Here is a 21,836-nt window from a genome sequence, read left to right on the forward strand (position 1 = left end):
GGGTCTTCCACATCCCAGTCCGACGCTCTATCCAGTGCGCTGCCGCCTGGTCAGGCTAGTACAATTCTTATTTACAGAATTCCTGTTACTTTGGGGTAGGGGGCTGCAAAGCTGGAATACAGGTTGGGGGAGGGTAGGGGAGAATAAGAAGCTTTGCAAGATGTTTGCACTGACTTCCAGATTTGCCTGCTAGCCCTGGAGCCCCAAGTGTTATAAAGGCTTTCCAGAAGCCTATTAATTCAAGATTCTGATCCTGTAACTGGAAAAGCTTATAGATGTCTCCCAGAGACAATGAACTTTCTGAAAAGAAAAAAAATTGTTGAAGCTCTGAATCTTGATGGAAACACCTGTTTATCAATAACGAGTCGTCGTAGGGGTTAATGAGGGCAACTCTCTCGGGAGGGATAGGGGTTGAAGTTTTCACAGGCAAGCCTGGCATATTGCGGTCAGAGCATGGCAGTAACGCCAGAGGCGCTTTTGTTGCTGGTGGAGTGCCTTGACTTCCATTTGTAAAACAAACAAAAAACGCAACACCTGTGGAGTGTAATAAACTGAAGAGCAACAAGAGAAGGTATGCCTATATTTCGAAATAGTGCGGATTAACTAAAAAATAATAATAAAGAGGATCAACTAAAAAAGACTTTAGTTCCAGGTCTCCCTCCCCTCACCCTCCCTTCTGGCTACTTCAGTAATCAGATTTCCTTAATCTCAGCAAATGCCATTAGTAGACCGTACTGAATCCCACCGCAGTATCACAAAGACGCGCTAATCCGGAACTTGCCTCCCTTCACCTAGTTCCCAAGCACGTCGGAATCTACGAAGGGCGCTCTGCATTCCCAAGCGGCCAGCGAGTAAGGGTCGAGGGTGGGGATCGCAGCCTGGAACACCTACACCTTGGATTTTCCCTCAAGGATGAAGTTTGCTCGCAGGGTTGGCCCTTTTCTGTTACACTGGGACAACCTCGGGCCAAGGCAATGCGAGACCTGGCCGCATTGGGGCCTGAATCCCGATCGCCCCTTCTCCTTGTCACTTAGTCCTTACGTGACTTCGTTTCCTTGCCCATACCAATTAGACGACCATTTGGAGCCAGGCCTTTCTGTGAATCACAGGAAATGATCAAGGTGAAAGATTTAGCATGAAACTCCACCCAAGATGGTATTGCTTAAATCACAGCAGTTAATCGGTTCCGGGCCGTGATTCGTCCTCACTAGCAGCAAAAGAGACGTCCAGGGGGCCGCGGGGCCGGAGGGCACTGGAGGGGGCCCAACGAGGGGCTCAGGCCGCTCCCCTGCCGGGTTTGGGGCTCAGAGCCTGAAGGCCGCGCCCCTTCGCGCTCGCTCCGCCCCCAGCGGGCCGGGGTGGGGACTCTGTCCCCCTGGAAACGGGACGCGCAGCTCGCCCGGGTCCTGCGCCTCCGCCCGCCCCGCTCGCACTGCGCGCGGAAGCCGGCTCTTAAGTAGCCGCAGGTGGGGAGGGTGGGCGGCGCTCTCGGTGGCCGCGGGAGGAGTTGGGAGCCTCTCGGGGTGTGTGTACGCAGGGGTGTCCTCACCCACCCGGGACTGGGCAGGGTGCGCGCGGAGCCGGCAAGTACCCCGTCTCCTCGGACGTGCCGATGGCAACTCCGTCGGTAGCTCGGCAGGTGCGGGGCGTCCAGGAGGTCCCAACCCTTCGGTTAACCCCCGGCGCGGGTCTGGAGGCAGCGCGCGTGCTGGAGCTGGAGGAGGAGGAAGAAGAGGAGGAGGCGGCGGCCAGGAGAGCGCGGAGTTTCGCCCAAGACGCGCGGGTGCGTTTCCTCGGCGGCCGCCTGGGGCAGATGCTGGCGCTGCCGGAGGAGAAATGGAGCCAGTATTTGGAGAGCGAGGACAACCGGCAGGTCCTGGGACAGTTTCTGGAGAGCCCCAGCCCCGCCTGCCTTGTGTTCAGCGTCGCCGCCGCGGGGCGGCTCGTGGCCTCCTGGGAGGTAAGAAGCGACGGGCGAGGGGTCCCGGCCACGCCGTCCATCCGGCATAGCGGGTACTTGGGTGCGGACAGGCCATTCGCGCCTCCTTGGGTTCACGCACTCGGGCTCTTTAAAAAACTTTTTGAAGTCCGCCCGTGCGTCGGCAGAATCCCGGAGGTGCGCCCACTCTGCAGCTAAGCGGCTGTGGGTGGTTTTCTAGAAGGCCAGCCTTTGCGCCTGCTCGACCCGCATAAAGCAGGACAAGCAGAGTTTCTTTAGCCGCCCGGGCTTTAGGCGCAAGGTGGGTTCTGTGCCGGGTAACTTCCGTTTCAACCTCTCAGCTTGGGTCACTCTGGAGCCGCAACCTTTAAAAATGTGTTCAAAAACAAACAAACAAACAAACAAACAAAACAAAACAAAAAAAAATGTGTTCAACTTGACAAGTACTCTGCCTGTCAACTCCATTTGATCCCTTCCAAATGAGTGCCGAGGTGGTCTGCGCAAACGTGGTGCTTCCCAGCCATCGAGGGGCCATCCTTTCTGCCCTCCTTTCCTCTCTCTGCCCCCCACCCCCCAACCTTTAATGTTTAGACTGCTCACCCATTTGAAGGTTAACGTATCACCTACAGGTGCAGCTTTGTCAGCTAGCATTTTTCAAGTGTGAAACGTTTGGAGCAAGGTTTAAAACCTTCAGGTGGCACATGCCTCAGGGAAAGGAAAGTGTTCTTGTCACTAGATGTGGTCGTTAGGATACTTGGGAAATAGGATCCCAGGGAAGAGAGACAGTAACCGGAACTCGCCTTCGGGTTTTGTGAGTTGTGAAATTTTTTGTTTTGCTACTTTCCTAATATGACTAATTAAAAAAAATTGTCAGTAGACAAGGAGACAGAACACTTAATTCTAGTAGGTACGGGGTTTTGTTTCTTTTGCTAGCAATCTAGATACAAGTTAGATTCTGCTTGTTAACAGAAATTAACTTGTACTTGAACTAATTATCTTGTTCTTGTTTCAGATTCCAAGAGATGCCAAATATAAACTCGTTTATATTGCCAAGAAGTTTACTGACGGCGTTGGAGTAAATGATTTCTCTCAAACGGTTTTATTTGGAGAATTACCCACCTCCCCTATTGGACATGTAACTGCTTTCCTAGACGAGGTACTAGTCTGTCTTTAATATTTGAATCTGTTCGTTTATCTCAGTGACACTGGAATTATTAGGGACAAATCTGGATGTTTTTTAAAAAGAGAGAATGGGTGGAGTATGCTAGCATTTAGGCTGTTCCTGAAATGAACTGATGCTAAGTCCACCGGAGGTCGTTTGTAGGGTCATCCTTTTCCTTTTTCAAAATAACGGAAGTAAATAAAAAGCAGCTTGGAGTGACTAGGTCCTTAGCTAGAATTAAACTTGACATTCAGAGAAGAGACAAACTGACACTTTGGAAAGGGTTTTGAAAATCAGTCTTTGATTCTTGTTAGTTTCTAAGTGTCCCTTATGACAGATAATGGCTAAAAGTAATGGAAATAAAGTGTCAGCAGTAGTTGCCTTTAATATCTTCATTTTCTTCCCTCAAATCAGAGAAATGCTCCCTAAACCAGTGTAACTGGCACTTGAATGTGTATCAGAGCCACCAGGGGATTTTGTTAAAGGCGGGCTGAATGGGGCTGGTGTTCTGCATTTCTAACCCGATAGACTAGCTTTGAGGAACAACATACTGAGTGACTGAGTTCCATGGAACCAGAGCAGTGGTTTGCAGTCTTTGCTGAACATTAGCATCACCTGCTTAACATACCGGACCCAGGTCACACCTCAGACCATTTAAATCAATGCCTGGCTCCCACCAACATCCCCAGGTGATTCTCATGTTCCGCGAACTGAACTTTGGGAACCTCTGGGTTGGATGTCAGTAAACCAGATCTCAATCAGCGCACCTGCCAAAAGTAAGGTCAGACTAATTGCCAACCTATTTATGACTATTTCCCACTTCTCTTGTACTGCCTGAGTGAGTCTCTGTGGCTGTCGTTTTGAAAGGAGGTATTTTCTTACTGCCTTTGGGCTCTAAGCCCCAACTTGTTTCCCTCTCCTCCTGTGGAATTGACTTGGCTTTAGCTGATTTCAAAAGATGCTAAGAGAGTTTTCTGTCTTCAGTGTTGGAGACATTTTGGGGTATGTGGCAGGTATATAAGAAATTTGTATTGAACTGAATCTGATGAAAGGATTTCACATGAAAAGTGCTTCTTGGTCATTGAAATCGGACTGCTGTCAGGGTCTGGGAGGGCAAGGCTGCACTTGTCATTGGCATTCTTGATCTGCCATCTGAAGGGGCAAAACTCTTTCAAGTTTCTCTGCTCTTTCTCTGAATTTGTCCTACTCTGAAAGGGTTAAGTGCGAGTAAGCTGTTTAATAAGTACATCTATAGAGGGCATAAAACACCCAGAATGTCAGGAATTAGGTGGTTTGGGAGGTTCTCATTTAATTATGCTTGAGGATATGAGAATTAGGGAGGGGAAAAACTGAGGACCTCACACTTATGGGGTCACTCAGGTCTATTTAAGGCTTAAATTTGGTAGGAAGGAGGCCCTAGGGCATGGTTGCAGATTTTTAGGTTAGAAGTTTCCAAGGATTGTCTGGGCTTAGTATCCAGTACGGCTCACAGAATTGGCTGATTAACAGTTGATGTAACATCCTCTCTCTAGCCAAGATCTCTCTCCCAAATTCCATAGTTGGAGAGCCACCTGCCTCCCTGCCATTCCCACTAGATGTGTAATAGACACCTCAAACCTGACACCCAAAGTTGAGCTGATCTTCTCCAACCTGCGTTACTTGTAATTGTCCCCAAAGTAGTGACATGAGCTCCATCAGGCCAGAAAACCTCAGTCAGCTCTGACTGACTCCTTTCTCTGTCTCACACTTCGTAGCCATTCTGTCAGGAAATCATGTGAGTTCCACTTTCAAAGTCGATCCAGTCCCCTTCTCGCTCCACTGCGACCACCCCGGTCCCGGTCACCATGATCTGTCATCTGTGTGACTACAGTCGTCCCCTGATTGGTCTCCATCTCGACCCTATTCCCAGCACAGCAGCTGAAGTGATCCTTGCCTAAACATGAGTCAGAACATGTCCCTTCTCTACTCAGACCCTGCACTGGCCCCCCCTTCACAGCAAAGAAGGGTCCAGGGACTGTGTATTGTTGCCCACTGGGACTCAGCATCACCGGAACACTTGTTAGAACTGTAGAACTTCGGGGCCCGCTCCAGACATGCGGCATCAGAACCTGCAGGCGATGCTTAGGCTTTAAAGGATGAATGAACTGGCCCCACCTCTGTGATCTGACCTCTTCCTCTCCTCTCGTAGCTCTTCTCACTTGCTAACTCATGGCCCCCTGGCTGGTTCTAATTGCTGCAGACACACAATTGCCCCAGGGCCTTTGCTCATCTTCCCTAGAATCCACTCAACCAACCCTGTTCTAGTATTTTTGCTCAAACACCTCTTTTCAGTGAAGTCTCCTTCCAGGAGAGCAGGGATCTGTGAGGGACCTACTTCAAGAGCAAAATTCACGATGGGCATGGCGGTGGGTAGGGGTGGGGAGGACAAAAGCAACTCAGTAAGAAAGATAAATATTATTTAATGCAGTATTTAAAATCAAGATGAATGGGAAAAGCCCCAGCACTTTAAAGGTTTTTTTAATTTAAAAAAAAATTGTTTTTTACAGAGACAGAGTCAGAGAGAGGGATAGATAGGGACAGACAGACAGGAACAGAGAGAGATGAGAAGCATCAATCATCAGTTTTTCGTTGCAACACCTTAGTTGTTCATTGATTGCTTTCTCATATGTGCCTTGACCGCGGGCCTTCAGCAGACCGAGTAACCCCTTGCTCAAGCCAGTGACTTTGGGTCCAAGCTGGTGGGCTTTGCTCAAACCAGATGAGCCCGCGCTCAAACTGGCGACCTCAGGGTCTCGAACCTGGGTCCTCCGCATTCCAGTCTGATGCTCTATCCACTGCACCACCTCCTGGTCAGGCAAGCCCCAGCACTTTGAATAAAAATAGGACCACTAATAGCACTAGCGCCAAGTCATATTGGAGTTTGTGACGAAAAGGAAAGTCAGTAATACCGATTCTGTCTTTTATTGAGAAAGGTTGGTATTTTGTTCACTGTGAAATGTTTGGCATTGCTTTTAAAAATATTGAAAAATATTCATCTTGCTCCTGGCTTTTTGGTGCCCTCTTGTATTTTGTTGGCGAGGTGGGTGCTCCACTCGCCTTGGTGCAGTCCGGCCCTGAATCTCTGCTCTGCTCGCTGATGTGTCCCAGACAGACAGTCCGTTGCTCCACACGCAGTAGGGGCTCAGGGAATACTTGTTCAGTGCATGAAGGTTAAGTAAGGGCTAAATGATATTCTTATAAAAAAGAGCACTGAAGCTCCGAAGCTTCAAGATATTTAGGTACAAAGCATTTGGTGCATGATTTCTGAGATCTCCACTTGAATTTTTGGACATTTATGTGAAAGGACATTTATGGGAAATTTTATGCTAATAAGCTCATGGTGTTTATTTGTGCATTTAATTAATATCTATTGACTACCTATTTGGTGCCATGACTGGCAACTAGTGATGCAGTTTCCGCCCTCGGGAAGGGCACAGTCTGAGCAGGGAGGCAGGCAGCGGAGCCAGCAGGGATGGGGCACAGTGGGTGGGCTGCCGTGGGCTCTCACAGCCTGCTGGGCAGGCCTCCTGGCACCCCCTGCCTCCTGTGGGTCCGTGGGGAGGGTGGGGAGTGCTGAACGGGATGACCCTAGGTCTCCATTTGCCGGGACAGTTTTAGTTTCCACCTCTTAGAGACCAGTTAACATCTGCTGATGATTCTTTTTTTTTTTTTTTAATTTATTTTTCTGAAGCTGGAAACGGGGAGAGGCAGTCAGACAGACTCCCACATGCGCCCCACCGGGATCCACCCGGCACGCCCACCAGGGGCGAAGCTCTGCCCACTAGGGGGCGATGCTCTGCCTGGGGCAGAGGCCAAGGAGCCATCCCCAGCGCCCGGGCCATCTTTGCTCCAATGGAACCTTGGCTGCGGGAGGGGAAGAGAGAGATAGAGAGGAAGGAAGGGGGGGGTGGAGAAGCAAATGGGCGCTTCTCCTATGTGCCCTGGCCGGGAATCGAACCCGGGTCCCCCACACGCCAGGCCGACGCTCTACCGCTGAGCCAACCGGCCAGGGCCTCCCATCTGACTTTTAGAAAATGCTGTTGCTGTCAAAGATTTCCTAGGGAAAGCGGTCTTGCAGTGGGTCAGTGCATGTCCCGGCCCACGAGCCTCTCAGTCTGGTGTCTGCAGCTCTGCAAGAACTGTCCGGCCTTTCTTTCAGCCATTCCTTTGGGGGGTCTGGGCTCTGACTCTAGGCGGGCCAGACTGGCAATTTCCCAGGGCCCCGTATTCCTGCAGTCGTCCATGACTTCATAGATCAGTGTCCAGCTTTCTGGAATGCCTGCCCTGACCTTTCATTTTAAAGATTCCAACCAAGTAGTAACTCTCCTGGCAAGTCTTCCCAGAAACCCCACCCTCCCAAAGCCAGGAATTTCTCCTGCTTCCCGGTGCGTCCTGATTGGTGCACCGTAAGCGTGCGTCCAGCTAAGGCAGTTCCTCCATCCCGGGACCAACCCACCGAGTTCACTCAGCTCACTCACCGCAGGCGGAGACTGAATCTTATAATCTTCGTTTTCCTGGCTCGTTACGTTATGGGTGCCGAGCAGGAAGCGTGTAATACTAAAACACGGCGGAAAGATTTGTTTCAACACCATTAGAAGACCAAAGAGAATTTCCAGTGTGTTTTTACCAAGGTTGTAGCCGGGGAGATGTGTAATGGATATCTCAAATAAACTTTAAAAAGGTGGAATAACTATTTTCTGAGCATTTTAGCTGATGGAAATGTTACAGTATAATTCTGGTAGACAAGGGTAGATTATGTCAGAAAAGTGAAAAATGTTTAAAATTAGTAAATATGGAAAAGAGTGGGAAAGCAAGAAAGAGACCAAGTTTGTTAACAGATTGTCATTAATCATGCTGGGTTCTGGGAATAAAAAATAATAATTTTTGAGGGTCTTCATATATAATACATGATTTCATCAATATATCCAATTTAATGATAGAAGGAGTCCCAAAAAGATCCATGTAACTAAATAAACATCTTCCTGACTGTCAAACTTAAATCCACCGGGATTCCAACCGGGACTTGTGATGAAGATTAGTTTACCCTGACCTCCATGTGATCGAGAAAGACTCTTTTCATTAATGCATCTGCCAATGTGCTCAGTTTGCATTAAGAAAGCAGTTTATTTACTTGATGTGATTCTTCTTATTTCATACCATGTTTGCGTTGTTGAGAACCTCCCCAAATGCTTGATAAGTGGGCAAGTGAATGGGCAAGCAGTAAATTATTTCCTTTTTGAGAGAATTTGTCTCATTAAGTCTAAATGGGTCACTGATTTTGTCTTCTCTTTGTAGATTTGCTATCGTAGCTGCATATTTATGAAATTAAGGGGTTTTGTTGCTGATTTTGGTCTGACAAGAAAATCTTTGAAGGAACACATTGTGTGTAACTTAACTGCTTTTAAAAATGTTTCTCTTTTTAGATTTTAGTGCCAATTCTTTCTAATAGAAGCAACCATACATCCTGGTCCTGTTTTATTTCACAAGACATGGAACGTCACGTAGAAGTCATGAAACATAAAATGCAAATTTTTAGGGGTAAAATGTTGAGAAGAACTTTCCTACCAATACCCTCTATTGCTGGAAAACTTGACCTGGATCAGAAACATCCAGAGACCAAGTATGTAATGACGTGGTGTTTATAGGATACTAAAATGCAGAGCCAACATACCCATTTAATGCCACACCCCCAGGAAATTATTAGCAAAATATAGAATTATAACAATATAACTTATTTTTAAAGATTTTATTTATTGATTTTTTTAAAGAGGAGAGAGAAGGGGGAGGAGCAAGAAGCATCAACTAGTAGTACCGTATTTACCCATGTAGAAGACGCTCCCATGTATAAGATGCACCTTAATTTTGGGGCCTGAAATTTGAAAAAAAAAATTATTACATAACTTCATTGAACTCAAGTTTTATTCATCATAAAGTTTATACAACTCTTTATCACATGAAAAAGCAGGAAATGTAAGTAAAAAAAATTTACAACCACTGTATAAGACACACCCAGTTTTTAGACCCCAAAATTTTCAGGAAAGGTATGTCTTATACATGGGGAAATATGGTAGTTGCTTTTCAGATGTTCCTTGACTGGGCAAGCATGGAGTTTCAAACTGGTGACCTCAGTATTCCAGGTTGATACTCTGTCCTGTATCCACTGTGCCACCACAGGTCAGGGAATGACATATTTTTATAATAATGTTGTGCTGAAACACCATACTTATTATTTCCTTTCAAAGTATACTTTTTAAAGCAAGTTGTAACAATTGCCATGATGTCAAGAATATTATTTTAGTAAAATGGTTTTGAGGAAATTATTCTTTGTTTAACAGTGTTTTTTTAATGTTAGAGATAGGCCAATGACAATAACAATGTCCCAACTCACATTGAGGCCATAAAAATAATGGATCTGATTTTGAAGTATTCTTATTTAGAAAACTAGTTCATGAATACATAAAATACTTTGTTAAAAGCCAAGTCCTGTCCTTATTGGGGGGAAATGATTTGATTTTGAATTCCTTATCCTTTCGATGTTTGCAGGCTAGAGCCAAGTGAGAGGACGATACTCCATGCGATCGAATCAGTGGTTATTAAATGGTCACATCAAATCCAAGAGATTACAGAAAAAGAGTCAGTGCAGCCTCTGCTGAATGGTCTTCACTCGCATCCTCAAACAGAACTGGAATTCTGGACAGTGAGGAGAGAGAATCTGTCATGCATTTATGACCAAGTAAGTAGTTAGCCCTAGAAATGGCTTGTCATTTGAATTGGCAAAGCCCTTTGTAGAATAGGCTCTGTAATGCAATGATTTCCAGTCATTCTAAAAATTGAACATACAGTCTTTGAATGACTTAGTAATTTGCTCTCCCATTCCAAAGTACTGTATAGTATGCGCTTTTAAAATTAAGGGGGGTTGCCTGACCAGGTGGTAGCGCAGTGGATAGAGCATCGGACTGGGACATGGAGGATCCAGGGTTGAAAACCAAGGTTGCCGGCTTGAGCACGGGCTCACCAGCTTGAGCGTGGGATCACAGGCGTGACCCCAAGGTCGCTGGCTTGAAGCCCAAGGTCTCTGGCTTGAAGCCCAAGGTTGCTGGCTTGAGTGCGGGCTCACCAGCTCGAGCGTGGGATCACAGGCATGACCCCAAGGTCGCTGGCTTGAAGCCCAAGGTCTCTGGCTTGAAGCCCAAGGTCTCTGGCTTGAAGCCCAAGGTTGCTGGCTCGAACAAGGGGTCACTCACTCTTCTAGAGCCCTCCCATCAAGGCATCAATGAACAACTAAGGTGCCACATGAAGAACTGATGCTTCTCATCTCTCTCCCATCCTGTCTGTCTGTCCGTATCTGTCCCTCTCTCTGACTCACTCTGTCTCTGTCAAAAAAAAAAAAAAAAAAAAAAAAAGGTTAAAATTAATGGGGGTTAAAATTAGTTTTGCCTGTTTGAGACTATTTTGACAGCATTGAAGATAACTGGGAACACTTCGTGGCATAGAAAGAGAGTGACTCTCCAGGGAAACATGGAAATTTAGGAGATTTAATTAATCTAGTCAATTTAATTGACCTGGGAAGGAATATGGGCTAGAGGGATGTCCCTTCGGGAGAGCTAACTTTGGTCCCTCTGCTGGGTGCTTGCCTTCCAAGTGACTCAACTTAATGTTCTAAAAACTAAGACATTTACTCATATGTTTTCACGTCTCTTAGAGATTTTCTGAACCACAGCAAGAAATTTTATATAGAAATTTTAATATTTTACCTGTATACTAATACTAATTGTAAATTGACAGATTTTTTTTTTTTTTTGGAAAATACAAATCAAGAAAATTAAGAAAAAAAAGTTATTTTAAAAATTACTTTAGGCTTGAAACCAGATGTCTTTGAGGGTTAACTACTGTGTGTATTGTGTGTGAGTGGAATATAATTGAAGTATTTTATTACAGAATACATTTATTTAGTGATTAATTTAACTTGTATTTGTTAAAAAGAAATGTATTTTTTCTAATTTAGCTTCAGGCTCCTACTGTCCTCAAAATGGTTAAGATCCTGAAAACCAAACGAAGCAGCTATTTCCCAACTTTGAAGGACATTTTCGTGGCTGTGAAAAGTGGTAAGACTGGTTTCTTGGCCTTCAGTGCCCCTCAGGACCTGGCCCCTGTCTGCCCGCCCCCTCAGCGCCCTGTGCCATCAGCTTGTTCATGAAATGATTGCACTTGGCTCTTCTCCTGTTACATTCATCCTAATCATCTGTAACTCTGTCCTCCATTTGTACTGAACTGTTAGGGCACCTAACTGGCAGGCACCTACCAGAGCAGGCCCGGATTGAAGTTGTATTGAGTGTGTGTGTATGTGGGGGGGGAAGGCCTTTGGTGCTCAGCAGGGCGAAGGCCCGGCGTAGAGGTTTCCGATCAGCAGCTGGGATGCGGTAGGCTCACTTAGTCGTGAGCAGACTCTGAATGTTTTCACATGTACCACTCATTTAGCTCAGAAGAACTCAAAGTCATCGTCGGAGTTGTAAAGATTAAACATACAGAGAGGAGGGTTGGTTTGCTTGCTGGATTTTGAACTGGCGGTGCCTGCGCATTGTCAAAACCCAGACATTATACAAAGGGACGCAATGAAAAGTCCCCTTGTCCTCTCACTGTCCAGTCCCAAAGCCCCCGGGAGTAGCTGCCCTCCCCAGTTTCTGGCCGTGTTTCTTGAGGTGTGTTTAAGGAAAGACACACAGGAGGGCCTGCGAAATCACCAGATGTGCTTATCACATTGTTTTTTTTTTCTTAATAAGAAACATTTATTTTCCGGCCTTGGCTGGTTGGCTCCATGGTAGGGCGTTGGCCTGGTGTGTGGAAGTCCTGGGTTCGATTCCTAGCCAGGACACACAGGAGAAGTGCCCATCTGCTTCTCCACCCTTCCCCCTCTCCTTTCTCTCTGTCACTATCTTCCCCTCCTGCAGCCAAGGCTCCATTGGAGCAAAATTGGCCCAGGCACTGAGGATGGCTCTGTGGCCTCTGCCTCAGGTGCTAGAATGGCTCTGGTTGCAACAGAGCAATGCCCCAGATGGGCAGAGCATCGCCCCCTGGTGGGCATGCCAGGTGGATCCTGGTTGGGCACATGTGGGAATCTGTGCGACTGCCTCCCTGCTTCTCACTTCGGAAAAAAATACCAAAAAGAAAAAAAAGTTTATTTCCCCACAGATGCCTTGTCTGGGAAAAGTAAGAATTAAAATTTTATTGCATTTCTTATTTTTCCTTTTTATTGAATTTATTGGGGTCACACTGGCTAAGAAAATTATACAGTTTTCAGGTGCCCAAGTCTATGACACACTTCTGTACACTGTCTCACCACATTTTAAGGGCATTTGATCTATTAGATGCAGTTATTTAACTTGAAAATTAACATCAATTAAAACACTGAGTTTAAACCATGAGCGCACCTGGGGAGTGACAGTTCCGGCCCTGGCAGGCCTTTTTTTTTAGGTGGCAGGACGAATGGGTGACATGGCAAGTAAGCAACATGGCGGTGGGGCGTCCACGTGACTCTGGACAGTTCAAAAAAGATTCAGCAGGCATTTGTCTATTTTTTTTTTCCTGACAGAGGTCTTTTGGGATAACACCTGAAAGTAAGAATTTAATTCCCTAGCTTTATAAATAAAGTTCATTTTTACTTAATTAAAGGTACTTGTAATCTCAGGAGCAAAATGGAGAGTCTGACGGAGACCCAGTTAGGGTGCATGAAAACGATCAAATTCAATGAAGAAAATTTGGTTTAGATTAAGCAGTGATGGATAATAGTTAACTGTTTAAGTTTTTCTTTATATATATAGCATTTAAAAAAATTATTCCTTTTATCCTGCTTAACAATATTTGTAATTGAACTAAAATTCACATAACACAGAAAGTAATTTTAAAGTAGACAGTTGAGGGTCATTTAATATATTCACAATGTTGAACCATCTCTAGTTCCAAAGTATGTTCATCACCCGTGCTTGACAATTTAAAAAGTTAATAAAAAAAGTTATGTTTAATAATATAATAGAAAATTTCCCAGCTCTTGCCCAAGTTAGGCTCATAGGACACTGGGATGAGACAATAAATGATTAAATTGTGCTAGACAGAATACCTCGGAGGAATTAACATTGTAGCGAAGAAGCTAGTAGTAATCCAGACCTACAGAGCTAGTAGTAATCCAGACCTCTGTGACAGCTCTACAGAGATGTCTTATTCCCGGGGTTTCCCTGGGGTTGAGTCAGTTTCTTTAGACCCTCAGGGTGTTTTCCTACTGAGTCTTTAGTCAGTTTGCTAGTGCTGTGTGAGTAGCTACACCAGGGGTCCCCAAACTTTTTACACAGGGGGCCAGTTCACTGTCCCTCAGACCATTGGAGGGCCGGACTATAAAAAAAACTACGAACAAATCCCTATGCACACTGCACATATTTTAAAGTAAAAAAGACAAAACAGGAACAAATACAATATTTAAAATAAAGAACAAGTATCAATAAATTTAAATCAACAAACTGACCAGTATTTCTTTTTTTTTTTTTTTTTAATTTTCTGAAGCTGGAAATGGGGAGAGACAGACAGACTCCCGCATGCGCCCGACCGGGATCCACCCGGCACGCCCACCAGGGGCGATGCTCTGCCCACCAGGGGGTGACGCTCTGCCCCTCCGGGGCATCGCTCTGCCGTGACCAGAGCCACTCCAGCGCCTGGGGCAGAGGCCAAGGAGCCATCCCCAGCGCCCGGGCCATCTTTGCTCCAATGGAGCCTTGGCTGCGGGAGGGGAAGAGAGAGACAGAGAGGAAGGGGGGGGGGGTGGAGAAGCAAATGGGCGCCTCTCCTATGTGCCCTGGCCGGGAATCGAACCTGGGTCCCCCACACGCCAGGCCGACGCTCCACCGCTGAGCCAACCGGCCAGGGCCCTGACCAGTATTTCAATGGGAACTATGGGCCTGCTTTTGGCTAATGAGATGGTCAATGTGCTCCTCTCACTGACCACCAATGAAAGAGGTGCCCCTTCCGGAAGTGCGGCGGGGGCCAGATAAATGGCCTCAGGGGGCCACATGCGGCCCGCAGGCCGTAGTTTGGGGACCCCTGAGCTACACCATGGCTCTCCTGAGTGGTGGTTACAGACAGAGAGTGGATAGAGGCTTCCCAACCCACCATGTGTCAACTGTGGGATAAATGATATAAGAAGAAACAGGACAACATTAAGTCCAGCCATGTTGTTTTGCATTGTTCTCTTGAACTTAGACGTTTAAAAAAGAGCCTGTCCCCCATTAACAGTGGTTTTCTTTCCCTATAGCTCTTCTCGAAGCCCAAGACGTGGAACTTTACCTGCGACCACTCAGGACACACATTCAGCGTCTCCAGGAGACTGAATTCCCCCAGACCCGCCGATTAATCGCCCCATTGTTTCATACCATCTGCCTGATCTGGAGTCACTCCAAGTTTTATAATACCCCTGCTCGGGTTATAGTGTTATTGCGGGAGTTCTGTAATCTCTTCATTGATCGGGTATGTAGCATTAAAAATAGGGATAATAAAAAGATTGCCATGTGGTAGGTTTTATTAGGTCAGTGAAGAATGAATAAACCTAGTCTACAGTCAGAACACCATTTCTTTCTCTCTCTCTCTCTCTTTTTTTTTTTTTTTTTTTTTTTTTCCAGGAAGGGCTTTTACGGTAACCAGGGCTAGGTGACTTTTTATCCTAAATAGCAAAGGAGAGTTCTGGATAGAAGTCAAACACATTCAAAGGGCAGGTTGTTACTGAATTTTGTTTGTTTAATCTTCAAAGGGATTTAAGATGACTTCTAATAAAAGGCAGCCATGCACAGTACTTTGTAGCTGTCCCTGAGGTTTGCTCAGGAACGCTGGCTGGCGGGAGATGTTTGGAAAGTAAGTTAGGAGAATCTGGCTGGTAAAAGATTATTCTCAAAAACCAGTAGTGGAATTACATTAAAAAAATTCTGATTAATTGTTGATCTTTAAAAATCCCATGTTTATAATTGCTTTTCTGCTCTTCAGTTAACTTGCAAAATGCTAAAAAAAAAAAAAAAAAAAAAAAAAAAGAATTGGACTGCTTCTGTGTCCTTCTGTGTAAATGTTCATTCTTCTTTTGTTTATGAGATCAGAGAATGTGATATGATTTGGGAGCTAAAAGATACTTGGAAGGCAGATGATGTGGCAGTTCTTAGTGGGCCTTAGTCTGCTTGAGCTGTGGTAACAAAATGCCATTGATTGGACAGCTTTTTTTTCAGAAAGTATTTACTCAGTCTCGGAGGCCGGGAGCCCAGATCAGGGTGCCGGCCCGGTCGTGTTCTGATGAGGGCTCTCGTCCTGGCTTGGAGATAGTTGCCTTTTCTCCGAGTCCTCACCTGGCGGAGAGAGACCTTTCTCTCCTGTTCTTCTTATAAAGCTCAGTCCTGTCAGATTAGGGTCCCACCCTTAAAACCTTATTTAGCCTGACCTGTGGTGGCGCAGTGGATAAAGCATCGACCTGGAAGTGCTGAGGTCGCCAGTTCAAAACCCTGGGCTTGCCTGGTCAAGGCACATATGGGAGTTGATGCTTCCAGCTCCTCCCCACCTTCTCTCTCTGTCTCTCTCTCTCTCCCTCTCTGTTTCTCTCGCTCTCCCTTTCTCTCTCCTCTCTAAAATGAATAAATAAAAATTTAAAAAAAACCCACAAAAAAAACCCCTTATTTAAATTCCTTTAATTACCACCGAAAGACCCTGTCTCCAGATAGTCACACTGGTGGTTGGAGCTTCAACATATGAATTTTTGGGACACAGTTCAGCCCGTAGCTGTGTGTGTGTCCGAACCACTAGGAATTGTTGTAAACCAGGTGCCCGAGAATCAGGATCTGTGCATATGCCTTAGCTTTTTGAGTTGTTAGGAAGGCTTCCCACCAGAATTGGAGCTCCTCCAGCTGCAGCTGACAAACTGAAGTCAAACAGAACAACAACAAAACCATATATAAGTTCATGTGAAACTGGGAAGTCTTAGAATGTGATGACTCCAAGAATAGCCTGGGGACTAAATGATCATTTCAGAGCTTCCCGCCATTCTCCGTTTTGCTGGTTTATGTTGACTTTATTCTCAGACTCTCACCACGTGTTATGTAAGGTGGCTTTCAGTAGCCCCAGATGTATATCCTGGCAGTAGAGGACTTCGCTGGGAAGAGGCTCTTCGTTTTTAGTTCTGGCTCAGTGTGTCTTCCTTCCATTTTGAAACAGCCATTGTGGCCGAGGAGATGAGATGTTTTGGAGAGGCCCGGGCTACGTGCTGGAGGACAGTGGGTAACTGGTCAGCTCTCAGTCACCGATCTAGTCTCATGTTTCCCAGTGGTTTTCACTTCATGGCTCACATAGAAAACTAAAAAGTTTTTATTGCTCAATGGGGTAAACTGGAAGAGATTGAGAGCCTGGCAAGTCTGCTTGAGTCGAGACCAACGGCTTGGAGCTCCCGCTGCCCCAGGCACCAGGAGTTTGCTGTTCTGAGTAATGGAGAGAACAAAGGTGTCGGATAAACTGGTTAGGGAACTGGGTTCCAGCCCAACCCCTGGTACCTTTTTCAAATGGATTAACTGAGATTTGAAAGATAACATCATTGGAAAGGCAACATCATTTGCTCAATTTCTCTTAGACTCTAGGGAGAAATCCAGACTAGAGAACAGGTCTAGAGACTTGCAGTTAAGAGTTTCTGGGCTATGATATTGAGTTATTAATATGCTTATTTTTTTTCTCTGTGCTTCTGAAGAGGTAGAGTGATATATGGAAAGTATGTTGGACTCAGACGAACGTGGATTCAAATCTAATTGAATCACTTAAGAGAGGTTAAATTATTTCTCTGAGCCTCAGTTTCTATATCAATAAGGGCTGGTAGTGCCCAGTCCATGTGCTGTTTTGAGAAACAAATGAGATAACCTAAATGAAATGTCCAGTATGGCATTTAGTAGAGGCTCGTAATCGTTCCAAACTTTTGATTTACAGCTAGTTGAAGCTATTGATAGGACATAACAGGTCAGTTCCTAGCTATATTTTATCTCCTCTGGCTTTATTCTATTTCTGTTTCTCTGTTGTGCAAACTCAGTTTTTGTGCTGTTGTTAAGCATGATCTCTATTGCAGGGTCAATGACTATAAGTAACCACCACTTCTCCCAAACCCCAGAACCTTGTCTCATTTTGAGAGTAAGCCCTGTTAGTGGATACACCCCAGAGGTGGTCATTCATTGCTATCAGTGGCTTGTAAGAAATCCTAGTCACTTTTAAGCAGGGGTCCCCAAACTACAGCCTGCAGGCCACATGCGGCCCCCTGAGGCCATTTATCTGGCCCCTGCCGCACTTCTGGAAGAGGCACCTCTTTCATTGGTGGTCAGTGAGAGGAGCATAGTTCCCATTGAAATACTGGTCAGTTTGTTGATTTCAATTACTTGTTCTTTATTTTAAATATTGTATTTGTTCCCGTTTTGATTTTTTACTTTAAAATAAGATGTATGCAGTGTGCATAGGGATTTGTTCATAGTTTTTTTTTTTATAGTCCGGCCCTCCAACGGTCTGAGGGACAGAGAACTGGCCCCCTGTGTAAAAAGTTTAGGGACCCCTGCCTTTAAGCCTGTGTAAACCTATTATCCCTGGCTCCTAGTCCCTGTTGATGGCCAGAGTTTGCCAAGCTCCCAAAGAAAAATGTCGCTTCTCTTGTTCCTTAGTTACTGTTCCTGTCTTCTGTTCAAAGGTTCTGTTGACCTGATTTCCTTGATTTTTCAAATGGACTTTGTAGTAAATCTGCCCCAACATATTAGGAACCAAAAATCAGTAGTGAGCCAACTTTCATACCTGGGTTCCCTGAAGAGCTAAACTGCCTACTCATAGGTTGTTTGCTGTCAGATTTTATTTATTATATTTAACAAATATTGTATAATGCCTATTATTTGCCAGGAACTCTTCTAAACCCTTTACAGAAACTCACAAATTTAATCCACATAGCAACACCGACAAAGGTGCTATTAGTAGATTTATTTTTACATTAAAAGCAAAGCAAAACAAAAAAAATCCTGATGTCCAGAGAAAATAGCTTTCTCAAGGTCACTCAGCTGTAAGTGATGGAATTCTTACTCATTATGCTTAGCTTCATATTTCACAATAAGCTTTTATTTATTTATTTACTTTTAGAGAGAGAGAGAGAGAGACAGGGACAGACAGGAAAGGAGAGAGATGAGAAGCATCAACTTATAGCCGTGGCACCTTAGTTGTTCATTGATTGCTTCTCATACATGCCTTGACTGGGGTGCTCTAGCTGAGCCAGTGACCCCTTGCTCAAGCCAGCGACCTTTGGGCTCCAGAGTCCCTGTGCTCAAGCGGATGATCCCGTGCTCCAGCTGGCGACCTCGGGGTTTTGAGCGTTTGTCCTCAGCATCCCAGGTCGATGCTGGATCCACTGTGCCAGCGCTTGATCAGGCTAATTGTCTATTTTTAATTACAACATAATATGTGGTATACTAATAATGGTAGAATATTCTCATTGCATAAAATTTATAACAATAAAAATACTCTTGCTGCTCTATCACCTTATAATTCAGCAGTTTTGGTATTTCTTTCCTTCAAAACTTACATATCCATTTAGGCATTTTATCATACATATAATTTTATTTTTTGCTAGCTTCTTAAAAATGATTTTGTTACTTGAATATTTGGATTGCTTCTAGCATCTTCTATTTATGCATAATATGCAGAAAACAACTCTGCAAAAATCTTTTTCCTTAATTTGGATAATTGGCTAGTTCAAATTCCTAATGTTGATTAAAGTGTACAATCTTTTCATGGCTCTCGAATACTAATATTTATAAATTATTTTCTAAAAGATTATATCAGTTACACTGCTGTTATCAGTGTATAAAAAGTTTTACTATAACTTACCAGCTTTGAGCATTATCATTTAAAAAAAATTGGCTTGGCCCTGGCCGGTTGGCTCAGCCGTAGAGCGTCGGCCTGGTGTGCGGGGGACCCGGGTTCGATTCCTGGCCAGGGCACATGGGAGAAGCGCCCATTTGCTTCTCCACCCCCCCTCCTTCCTCTCTGTCTCTCTCTTCCCCTCCCTCAGCCAAGGTTCCATTGGAGCAAAGATGGCCCCGGCTCTGGGGATGGCTCCTTGGCCTCTGCCCCAGGCGCTAGAGTGGCTCTGGTCGTGGCAGAGCGATGCCCCGGAGGGGCAGAGCATCGCCCCTGGTGGGCGTGCCGGGTGGATCCCGGTTGGGCGCATGTGGGAGTCTGACTGTCTCTCCCCGTTTCCAGCTTCAGATAAAAAAAAAAAAAATTGGCTTGATTTATTGGGTATATAGTGGCATCATGTTGTTTTTTAACTTGTGCCTTGAATGATTTGTGTGATTACACCTTTTTTGTGTTTTCTATAATTGTATTTCCTTACGTAGCTTTCATCTCTTTGCTTCCACAAATCTATTGGCCTCAGTGTTTATGAAACATTTGAATCCTTGCAGTGTTATATGTCAGAAGTCATAAGCTGATTGTCAGCTGCATTTGACCGATAGATCAATGCAGTATTTTTATTATTTTGCATAGCATTTTAAAATTAAGATTGTTGCCAATAATTAAATTGAAGAGTTCCCATCTGAATTCAGCATTTCAGCCTCCACTGGAAAGTCATTGGTGCCCAACCTGTGGTGGCACAGTGGATAAAGCGTCGACCTGGAACACTGAGGTCACCAAACCCTGGGCTTGCCCGGTCAAGGCACGTATTGGGGTTGATGCTTCCTGCTCCTCCCCTCTTCACTCTCTCTCTAAAATGAATAATAATAATAATAATAATAATAATAATAATAAAAGAAAGTAATTGGCACACTCAGTTACTAGAGCTTCAGGTGCCCTTTTAGGTGGGTCCCATGCTTCTAAGTGACCATGGTCTCCACTGTTTGCTGCTGTAACTGATGTGTGTCACTCATTTTTTTTTTTAAATTTTTTATTTATTTATTCATTTTTAGAGAGGAGAGAGAGGGGGAGAGAGAGAAACAGAGAGAGAGAAGTGGGGAGGAGCTGGAAGCATCAACTCCCATATGTGCCTTCACCAGGCAAGCCCAGGGTTTCGAACCGGCGACCTCAGCATTTCCAGGTCGTGTGTCACTCATTTTAATTGTCTGCCTGATCCCTCCAGACATTCTAGTCCTAGGCAGCTGTTTATTACTTTAGAAGCAAATGTGTTTCTCTTCACTTGTTTCTAACAGTGACCATTAATATAGTCATTTAGGCCAGACACATAAAAGACATCATCTGGCCACCTGAGATGATAACACACTTGAGCTTTGATAATGGGTTCTTTTTGAAAATGTTTCCCTGGTAACCCAGCTCTATAGCCTGGTCACTGAGCTTCACGACCACTGCAGACTCAGCACCTCTCTATTCCACGGCTCGGTATGGCTGCTAAGGATGTTGTCATTCACGAGATCTTAGGTGAAGAAGAGTTTGAGAGGTTGAGCTTGGGTGAGAGGTGTCAGGCTTGAGTAAAAGTGAAAATCCATAAAAGCACATGAAAAATAAAGATGCCTGGAGACAGGCATCAAATGAATAATATTGCCGATAAATTGCTGAATGATGATTGATTACCTTATTGATAAATAAGTTGGTTGGCAGAATTTTGGTTTGAGGCCTGTGAGATAAACCCATCGGCTTCTTGTTGATCTGTGCTAATACCACTGAGTATGTGAACAGATTGCTGGTGTGGTTGGGCTCACTCCAGAGAGCCACCAGAGGAAGCAGAAAATACGCGGAGTTTAAGAGCTAAAAGGGATCTTGAGATTCACTTAATTAATCTCTTCCTTTGGCAGCAAAGACAACTGAGATCCTGTGAGACAACCTAGCTTATGTTACAAAACCAGGTAGTGGTTCCTAATTGGATCAGAGCCAGGTCTGCCCTTGCTGACGCTTTTTTTTTTTTTTTTTCTTCTCACATACTCTACTACCCAGGAAGAGGGTTGTGGAGTCTAGGATATTTCATACTGTAGCCTTGCGTTTTGAGGTCTTACTCAAGCCGTATGAGGAGCAAGGGAATTGCTGTAACGGTCTCATCTATGAGAGGGTCAGCTGAGCAGCACAGGAGTGAACAGAAGGATGGCTCATGCAGTGGAAGTTACTGCAGATGTAGGTAATTAGGTCCCGAGGGGCTCCGGAAACAGAAGATGTTGGAATAATCTCCACAGATTTTTTTTTTTCACTTCCTGGAAGGACATACTCATTCTGAGGGATGCATATAGATAAAGGCATTGGAATCCCTAGCTCTACCAGAGTGTAAACTAATTTTTTGTTTGTTTGTTTGTTTTGTGGCAGAGACAGAGAGAGTCAGAGAAAGGAACAGATAGGGACAGACAGACAGGAAGGGAGAGAGATGAGAAACATCAATTCTTCGTTGCAGCTTTTTGTTGTTCATTGGTTGATCTCTCATATGTGCCTTGGGGGGGGAGGCTACAGCAGATCGAGTGACCCCTTGCTCAAGCCAGCGACCTTGGGCTCAAGCTGGTGATCTTTGCTCAAACCAGATGAACCCGCGCTCAAGCTGGCGACCTCGGGGTCTCGAACCTAGGTCCTCCACATCCCAGTTCGACGCTCTATCCACTGCGCCACCGCCTGGTCAGGCTTGAGTGTAAACTGTTTTAAACTCACATTGTTGAGGGATTACTGGTCATTTTCTCCCTGTGCTGT

The 21,836-nt window shown here is 45.0% G+C and overlaps 1 protein-coding gene across 1 annotated transcript in view; it reads left to right on the top strand.

Moving 5' to 3' along the window:
- Positions 1-1,461: 1,461 nt before the first annotated feature.
- DNAH11 (dynein axonemal heavy chain 11) overlaps positions 1,462-21,836 on the top strand; it is a 286,917-nt gene continuing 266,542 nt past the window's right edge. Inside the window, exons 1-6 of the mRNA XM_066240541.1 lie at positions 1,462-1,960; positions 2,952-3,095; positions 8,564-8,760; positions 9,684-9,873; positions 11,146-11,245; positions 14,437-14,648. Of these exons, the coding sequence (XP_066096638.1) occupies positions 1,613-1,960; positions 2,952-3,095; positions 8,564-8,760; positions 9,684-9,873; positions 11,146-11,245; positions 14,437-14,648 (1,191 nt within the window). The 5' untranslated portion in view covers positions 1,462-1,612. The remainder of the gene's footprint in view (positions 1,961-2,951; positions 3,096-8,563; positions 8,761-9,683; positions 9,874-11,145; positions 11,246-14,436; positions 14,649-21,836) is intronic.

This window comes from Saccopteryx bilineata, chromosome 7 (assembly GCF_036850765.1).
Source record: "Saccopteryx bilineata isolate mSacBil1 chromosome 7, mSacBil1_pri_phased_curated, whole genome shotgun sequence".
NCBI lineage: Eukaryota > Metazoa > Chordata > Mammalia > Chiroptera > Emballonuridae > Saccopteryx > Saccopteryx bilineata.